We start from the raw sequence: 9,164 nt of genomic DNA, 5'->3' as shown, positions 1-9,164 counted from the left end.
GTGTGACCCAAAGCCAGGCTAGGTTTGTAATAAGGTCCTAGAACCACACGCACGCACGCATGCGCACACACACACACGCACGCACACACACACACACACACACACACACACACACACACACCTTTTGACCTTTGACGCCCATCGCCGGAGGCGATGATAGCAATGCTACGGCAGAAGCCATAGCAACTTGTGCTGGGATTGCACCATTCAACAGCTTGCAAGGCTGAATTGGCCGCCACTATTCAGCCTGGTCTACACCACACAGCTATGAAGTGGCTTTTTCTGGCCAGTGAATCCCTACTTTTTGGTCTCTTTTTTTTCCCGCACACACATCACACCACATACTCCGGCATGCACTGGCTGTTGGTAACCACCCAGGAGAATGAAAGAAAAGTCAGGAAGAGTCTGAGAAAGAGAAGAAAGACGTGTGTGACCATAATCGTCGGGAATCGAACCCGCGACCTGTCGATTGGAAATCGCTGCACATACCACTGAACCATATGGGACACACACACACACACACACACACACACACACACACACACACACACACACACACACACCGTGGCTAGCACGGTCTGTTCTTGCAACCATGCACGACTGATACCTCCAGAGAGGCACATTGCAACAATGCCTGTGCTCACCGGGAAGGATAGACGACTTCAGTTCAGTCTTTAGCCCCTTCTCAAACTTCTGCTGCACTGCTGTGGCAACAGTGCTGGGAAGTTGAGTGGCTGAAGACTGCTGCCGCTGCTTTTCCGATTGCCGCTCTTTCTGCATCTGAGACCACTTGGCTTCTGCACAACATATACACGCACACACACACACACAGTGATATAGACCAAGCAGAGTATTTGTGTCCACAGCTGCCAGGAAGTGGAAGTGATAGGGCATGCATACCTACATTGTAAGAAGGGGTCGTCGCAAAAAAATTGTTTGTCGTCCCTGAAACGAACATTGTTCATTTCGTACTCAGACCCCCTCGAGAAGAAGGTGAAGGCAAAGGTAAAGGTAAATGCAACCCAAAGTCAATTGACTCAATTCGGACCATAGCCTACAGACAGGAGGTCCCTTTCGCTCCAAAAAGCTGGACACAGTGAGGGTGGAGTTCACCTCCTCTCCCTTACCCCCCCCCCCCCCCCTCCCTCCCGAGGAGAAAAAACAAAGCACTAAATTACTGAATAGATGTGGACCAGGGTGAAAAAATGAAGAAGCTACCAACCATCTTCTTTGGCGCGCGCGACCACCGCGCTCTCCAGACGCTGCATAGCATCCGCCTGCCTGGCGTACCGGATCTCCTGCTCCTTCAGCTGGTCACCGAGGGCGGCGATGGAGTCCTGCTGAATGCGAACCAAGCGGAGCAGCTCCGTCTGGTTGGAGGCCATCTCGTCGGAGATCGATGCTGTTCTAGATGGTGCAAGCTCATCACTGTGAGGGATGAGAGAAGACGAAGCGGACAGTGCTGCTCAATGAAATCCAGTCGCGTCACTGTCACTCAAGTTTGCGCCTTGCACCGTTTCACAGCCCAGTGTTTGCAGGTCTTGGGCTGCGCAACGCCCGGCGTATACTTGAGTGACTAGATTGGATTTCAAGGCTTGTGCCTGGTAACTGCCAAAAAACATGACAACGCCATGTGGGACCTCCGATCACGCACGCACGGATGCATGCACGGATGCACGCAGACGCGAGCGTGCACGCACACACCCATACACACGCACACACACACGCACACACACACAAACACACATGCACACACACAAAAACACACATGCACACACACAAACGCACACAAACACACACACACACAAACACACACAGACGCGCGCACGTGCACACATGATCACGGGCGCGCATGCACAATACAAGAATACATGCTGCACAGCTAGCGTACCCATCAGAGCCATCCTGTGAGGCCGCCGCTGCTGCTGCTGCGGTATCTGCAATGTTGGCACTGGCACTGGAGGCGGCGGAGGGTGGCGACAGCTGCTTAGCACGGCGTGCACGCGCACGTCGGCGTCGGTGGCTTGGCGTGTGTGAGGTTTCGTTGTCGTCATTGCCACTGTCAACTGGTGCTGCCTTACCAGTATAGACATTGTCAGCTCCAGCAACGCTACAGTGGACAGAGCAAGTTAAGACAAAAAGACATCCACGTCCATTACTAAGAAAGTTGTGGACGTCACGCAACTGCATTATAAAGAAAAGGGGGTTTGTCAACTGACAGCCGCTCTATTCAGTTGCTTTTCACAATCTGCGCACGCGCTGCATTAATTTTTTTAGTGTGAATCTGTGATGTTGAAAATGATTGATTCACATCTAATACATATCCAAACCCGACCGAGTCTTCCTAGCGGCAACTTCAAGTCCAGTAGCCAGTGCACTGCGGGCTCGTTCATGTGTGCGATGGCAGCACCAACAAACTTGCTTGCTTCACCCGAGTACGATTTTCATACTTGTAATTCATATGCCACCGCTGAACAATACCTTTTTTTTTGCAGTCAGAAGAGCGACAGGCTGAATGAAGTCTCATTTCAAGTAAATACAGACTGCAAAATAAATACAACTCGATGGAGAGTCAAGGATTAAAATTAAAAAAGAGAGGACCATAAGTAAAATGAATACTTCAGTAAGATGTAAAATGTACTTCGATTCAGCAGTTTGTTAAAGTTTTACGGTCCACAGGAGACTCAACAGGACTGGTATCTCCGAGTCCATACGAACGCAACGACCCCAAGGATCAAGACGAAGGCGCAGCTCCTATAAAGCGGTGGGAATAATACAGATTATATTCTGGTAATGAGAATACTAGTATGGCGCAATGGGAACGTGCCACTTATTTAGAACTTTTAATTGCAGTCCAGAAGTTTGCAGACTCAGAATAAGTGCAGGTTATGCACGTAGTTCAGAATTTGAGTTCTATGACTCAAGCCAGATCTCATGAAGTATTCAAATTCCTGTCAAATGCAGCTATTCCAAACATGAATACTATACAGTCAGATATTCACCAGTTTGGGGCGAAAATACACCAGTTTGGGGTGAACATGCACTTTTCTTGCGCCATTCTGCCCTTCATAGCTCCATAAGAGCATCAGTGAAAAATGCAATAATTCATGCAGATGGTGTCCCAGTACTACATGACATTCTACTGGCCAGTGAAATCCAACCTCCTATATAAGAGGCCTGGTGGTGATGCACCGTTATCACCATGAACTCTGCCAGTGGGTGTGTGCGTGCAGTGAGTGTGGCTCTGTTTCATTTCACGACGCTGGATTTCACTGGCCGTCACCACCGTACCAGTGCTTAGTAGTAGCAGTTGCCTTACTTTGGATAAGGGTCGGCAGCCTGCACACTTCTTTGCTCCTGTGACAGCTGCTGCTGTTGGGCCGAGGACTGGGATAGAGTAACAGAATGACATACGGGGGCACGCACACAAACACATGATCAGAGCAGCAGCAGCAGCACCGGCGCGCATACAGTCAACTTCGCTTATAACGACACTCGGCGGGGCGTCAACAAGGTGTCCTTACTCGCGAAGTGTCCTTATACCCGAAGTCTCACTATATGTATTACAGTGGGATGGGACTTTGCTCTGGGCATGGAAATTCTGTCGTTATTCGCGAATTGTCGTTATATCCGCAGTCGTTATTAGCGAAGTTGACTGTGCATACAGTGCTGCTGCTGCAACTCAAACAGGTAGACAGCCTCCTTTACGGGCAAAATAAACACAATGAATATTTTTTCCTAACATTTCCACAAAAAACCAAACCAAACCAAAACAAAACTCAAACAGGTTGGGTCACGTGCACACCCCCCGCCGCCGTCGCCACACTCAGGGATGCCCACGATTCAGCAGACAATCTACATGTATTCGCAGGACAGCAGCACATTACAATGGGGGATACAGAGCATGCATGCGCCGTAAAGTACCATTGATCAATGAAGCATAACCCCACGGTACTGTTGGCGGCCACAGTTGCTATGTACTCACAAGTTCTGGACTGTTCCCATGGACAGCACTCAGTCTGGATGAAAGTGGAAGTGAGCTAGGGTCAGGGGGAACTGCTGCTGCTGCAACTGCTGCTGGAGTCACTGGTGATTCTGCATGGTACAAACATATGCCAATCAGAATGCACTCAGAAAAAGAAAGAGTCTTCACCACAAAGCCATACGCAAAAAGTACAAAAGAAAAAAAGCACCATATTTTCCTCAGGCTTGATCGCATTTACGACGACATGCTCCAGACTACAGTGCAGTTCATAAAATGCTGTGATTATTCACATGCCACATTCACATTCACGGGTTGGTCAACCTGCACGACCGTGCTTCCATGGAAATCAACTTACCCAGGCGGGCGATGTATTCGGCTTGAGCAGCCTTTGTGCGCTGCAGAACTTTATTAAGCTCAGCCTCTAGGTCACGCTCCCCGGGGGACTTGGGAGCCGTAGGAGAAACACTCCCGCTACTATGGACGTCAAGTGGTGCTGCTACATGCTGGGAGGCAGCTGGTGATGGCTCAACATCACTATCCTCTTCAGCATCGCTCACAACCTCTTCCTCTACCACAATTACGTCTTCGCCGCTCAAATCACCTGCACTGGCAGTCAAAGAGTCTACTTCGAGGCCCGCGGCTGTTGTCAGCAAATGCTCCAATGTGCTAGAGCGTGACGCATCCAATGTTGATTCTATAGCTTCCCCAGACTTGGGAGCAGCTGCTTCTCCAAGAGATGGCTGCCCAGCAAGAATCGAGGCAGTGGAGCTGGTGCCTCCAGGCAGAAGGCTGAAACACAATGAAAAGTGCAGAAAAAGACTGAACAGAAGCCAATCGGACTGGCACACCTATTACCACAACACTGCAGAATATTAGGGAGGTTCCGGAGTACGATTTTTCGTGCCAAAATCCGTGGAGGCTCTACGGATTTTTTATACGTCATTTTCGAGCAGTGAAAAGTTCCGGGGTACGGAACTTATGTGTTTGCCGTCATTGCCTAGGTTACGATCGCAAACACGTCACATTCCCGCGCTATGCCTTTTTATTTTGAAAATTTGTACCGAAATCAAAACTTCCCGCGAAAAATCGATGTTTCTCGTACCAAATTTGTACGCGAAAAATCTTTCTGCACCTGATGACGCAAAATCTCCATACGAAGCATGGTTCGTATGAAAGCCAGTCCACACGGATTCTCGTGCCGAAAAATCGTATGGAGCACGCCTGGAAAAAATCCGTAGCGCCCATACGGATTTTGGCACGGAAAATCGTACCCCGGAACCTCTCTATTATTATTTGAAAGCTACGGAGGAGCAGCCAGGGTGGTGCATCAAAAAAGGTGTTAGTTGTCTCATATTCAGGGAGATAGAAACAGAAGCAAATGCGCTAATGCACCGAGAAGCAAAGGTGTCGGCTAAATGGTGTGAACTATTTCACCTTCAGGGAAGGAAAAACAGAAGCCAATTCCTTAATGCACAGCAAAGCAAAGATGCAGGCCAAAGATGTGAGTTGTTTCACAAATGCGCTATGTACTGCAAAGCAAAGATGTAGGCAGAATAGGTGAGAAAAACAACTCAGATGTAACTGTCCTTGGTTTTCCCTCCTGTACTTCACACTTCTCACTCCCATCAACCAGAAACGTGGCGCCAACAACAGAATTCAATGACAATGCCCTCACTCACTCACTCCACAGATACAATGGCAATGATGTACATGTACCTCAAACTAATAAATTAAAAATACCACGTTTCCATATTTCCACACTGAGCGAAAAGAATCATTCTGCCTCACACAGCTGACAATACAGGCACACCAAGCAATGCTACTGCATAGTACATACCTTGATGATGTCAGGGCATCCGGGGCTGCAGCCAAGCTGTTGAGTGACATCGAGTCGAGGAGTGCGGACGATAAGGGCATGGCACTACCCATGCCTGCTGCTCCTGCTCCGCCACCGCCACCACCAAGCAGAGGCAGAGCACCACCGAGGGCACCCAGGGGATTCAGAGGACGCAGGGGCAGACTGCCGCCGCCACTGCCACCCAGCTGCAGATCGGCCAGTAGCTGTGCGGATTGCGGCGACGCTGCAGTAGCAGCTGGAGCAGGCGCGGACGAGTGCGGTGGTAGGGCAGAAGCCATTGCCGGCAGCTGCGCTGAAGCGGACAGTGGTGAATGTGCGGCACCGGAGAGCGGTGAACTGACGCTAGCATTAGCAGTGCTACCAGCAGCGTGAAGTAACGAGTTCAAACTGCTACTACTGCCATCCATGCTACTCTGGAGTAACAGTGCAGATGATGACAGCAATGGAGAGGCTGCTTCACCACTGCCAGGACCAGCACCTGTGATAGTAGGCGTCGAGGAGTTGCGCTCATCATTGGTCGATGTCCCGATGAGCGGCAACGACGAGCTTTCACCAGTGCTGGTCGCAAACGCAGCTGGAGTGAGCAGTTCGGCCTGGTCTGGTTTTCTATTCAACATTGGCGATGATGTTACTGGGGAGAGAGGCTCGCCTGGCACTGGCTTCACTATGGAAGAGCCATTGTCATTGGAAGCAAGAGAAGTGTCCATACTCTGGTTGTCTGTGGTTTCCTCAGGAGCAGGATCGCCAGAGTCAATGCCCGTTGCAAAGGGTGTGCTTGTTGGCGATGCAAAGAGTAAGCTGGAGCGGTCCAATCTGCTATGATCAAGAGATGAATCACCAGCATCCAGGGTACTGGCTGATAGTGTGGAAAGAAGACAAAACGCACAGCACACACCAATGCACCACGACAGCAGCAGCCGCAATGGCACCGTAGTGGACATATACATTGTATATGAGATAGGATAGTGCCGAAACACATTTCTATAAGAGAGAGAGAGAGAGAGAGAGAGAGAGAGAGAGAGAGAGAGAGAGAGAGAGAGAGAGAGAGAGAGAGAGAGAGAGAGAGAGAGAGAGAGAGAGAGAGAGAGAGAGAGGGAGAGAGGGAGGGAGAGGGAGAAGACCACAACATAATATTATAGTCTGCTAGATAATGAAATTGCACTTGCTTAGCGGATACAGCACACATACGTGCGTAACTTTGGTATGTTTCTTATGCATGCACATGTACTGTGAATAAATCTACAACATGCGAGTCAGCACGCTCTAGCACATTCTGTGAATACTTGGTGAGGAAAGGAGTAAGGTCTGGAATAAGCTACATTATGCGCACGGGTGCTGCGTATGCTTTTTGATAAGGAAAGATGTTTTATGTACCTGGATCACTAGCCATCCTTGACAACAGGTCACCCTCAGTGCAGGAATTAGCGGAGCTGGCGGTCACAGTGGCAGAGCTGGTAGCCAGTGCCCCAGAACTATCTTTTTGCTGCAATGAGAGGTGGACATTCAATTCCTGAACCTCTCTGCAACACACACACAGACATACAGACGGATACACACACACACCCGCACACACACACACACACACACACACATACAAAGTATTAAAGGGATGAGGAGTGCTGCCAAATAATTTTCACCCAAACTCAGACACTGCTTCCAGACACTAAATGAAAAATCACAGCTGCGTGCCACACGAGGAGCCTACCCACCACCTAGTGTATTTTTCTATGGGCAGAGTGTATCTAAAAGTTGCTATTTGTCGATAGATGTTGACTTCTGATGTCCTCACTTTCAAGCCCTTTACTTTTTATTACTATGTACACAGTAACATCTTCGGGCTTTCTGGCGATATTGGAGCGGTTGTTTTTGGATCGGTTTTTCAGGAGGGCGAATATTCCGACAGCGTCCAATATATCGCACCATGTGGCAGCTCTGGATGGTTAGTTCAAGATACGGAAATACCAAAACTGAAAGAAGAAGGAAAGGTAGATACATACACACAGTCAACTTTGCATATAAATGCATATAACGACACTCGGGGGGGGGGGCATCAGAAAAGTGTCCTTATTCGCGAAGTGTCTTTATACCCGAAGTCTCATTATAATAATATTATTATGTATTTACAGATAGATGGGACTTTGCTCTGGGTATGGACATTCTGTCGTTATTCGCGAATTGTCGTTATATCCGCAGTCGTTATTAGCGAAGTTGACTGTACATACATACATAAATCCGTTGATCGCCGAGCTGCAGAGAGAGAGCTCAATGTCAGAGACAGAGCTTAGCTCCTGCTTAACAAGCGGTCTGAGGTTATCTCGAAATGCAGGCACGAGAATAAGTTCCGCATCACAAATTTCACACCTATCCAATGAACTGATTAAAGGGGAAGTATACCCTAAAATCAAATTTTCACCAGTTGTAGTCTTCGGGGTGCTGAGTCGAATGGTCTTGGTCCGAGGAAGCTGAGACGCTCCCTTCCTACTTGAATCCCAATCGAACTCGCGCACTTCCACCGAAACTGGGTGACTGCGCCCTACTAGATGGGGATTTGTATGCAAAATGTCACTAAAAGCGCCATTTCGTTCTTATAAAAGCACGGATGACCGCGATTGGCCCATATGTTGTAGTCTTTTGGACGCTGAGTCGACTGGTTTTGGTCCGAAAAGGCTGCGATGCAGCGTTCCTCCTTTATTCCCAATCGAACATGGTTGAACAAGCGGTCACGTGCTCCTGCGTACACCAGTCACCTGGTCACCGTGCCTGCAGGGTACAACTTACTAGCCTGTTTGACCTTTTTTGGGTGCAGTCCTGTCACTCGAGTTGAACCTTGGTGTGAAAGTTGTCGCCTGCTGGCGCGGTGACCAGGTGATTTGGGCACCCAGGAGCACGTGACCGCTTGTTCAACCATGTTCGATTGGGAATAAAGGAGGAACGCTGCATCGCAGCCTTTTCGGACCAAAAACAGTCTACTCAGCGTTCAAAAGACTACAACATATGGGCCAATCGCGGTCATCCGTGCTTTTGTAAGAACGAAATGGCGCTTTTAGTGACATTTTGCATACAAATCCCCATCTAGTAGGGCGCAGTCACCCAGTTTCGGTGGAAGTGCGCGAGTTCGATTGGGATTCAAGTAGGAAGGGAGCGTCTCAGCTTCCTCGGACCAAGACCATTCGACTCAGCTCCCAGAAGACTACAACTGGTGAAAATTTGATTTTAGGGTATACTCCCCCTTTAAGTACTGTATTGCACTTTGCCTGACAACCCAATATCAAGTACAGTACCGTAATACCACAATCCCCTGTTGTTGTTGACCTATGCCAC

General features: G+C 49.0%; 1 protein-coding gene across 1 annotated transcript in view; it reads right to left on the bottom strand.

Moving 5' to 3' along the window:
* LOC135804460 (enhancer of mRNA-decapping protein 4-like) overlaps positions 1–9,164 on the bottom strand; it is a 28,480-nt gene that overhangs the window by 6,109 nt on the left and 13,207 nt on the right. Inside the window, exons 12-19 of the mRNA XM_065318336.1 lie at positions 7,218–7,363; positions 5,823–6,699; positions 4,341–4,774; positions 3,986–4,095; positions 3,320–3,387; positions 1,892–2,110; positions 1,223–1,428; positions 645–797 (exon numbers count right to left, since the gene is read on the bottom strand). Coding sequence (XP_065174408.1) covers positions 645–797; positions 1,223–1,428; positions 1,892–2,110; positions 3,320–3,387; positions 3,986–4,095; positions 4,341–4,774; positions 5,823–6,699; positions 7,218–7,363 — 2,213 coding nt within the window. The remainder of the gene's footprint in view (positions 1–644; positions 798–1,222; positions 1,429–1,891; positions 2,111–3,319; positions 3,388–3,985; positions 4,096–4,340; positions 4,775–5,822; positions 6,700–7,217; positions 7,364–9,164) is intronic.

This window comes from Sycon ciliatum, chromosome 1 (genome assembly GCF_964019385.1).
Source record: "Sycon ciliatum chromosome 1, ocSycCili1.1, whole genome shotgun sequence".
In the NCBI taxonomy this organism is placed as follows: Eukaryota; Metazoa; Porifera; class Calcarea; order Leucosolenida; family Sycettidae; genus Sycon; species Sycon ciliatum.
This window is presented reverse-complemented; position numbering and strand designations above follow the sequence as displayed.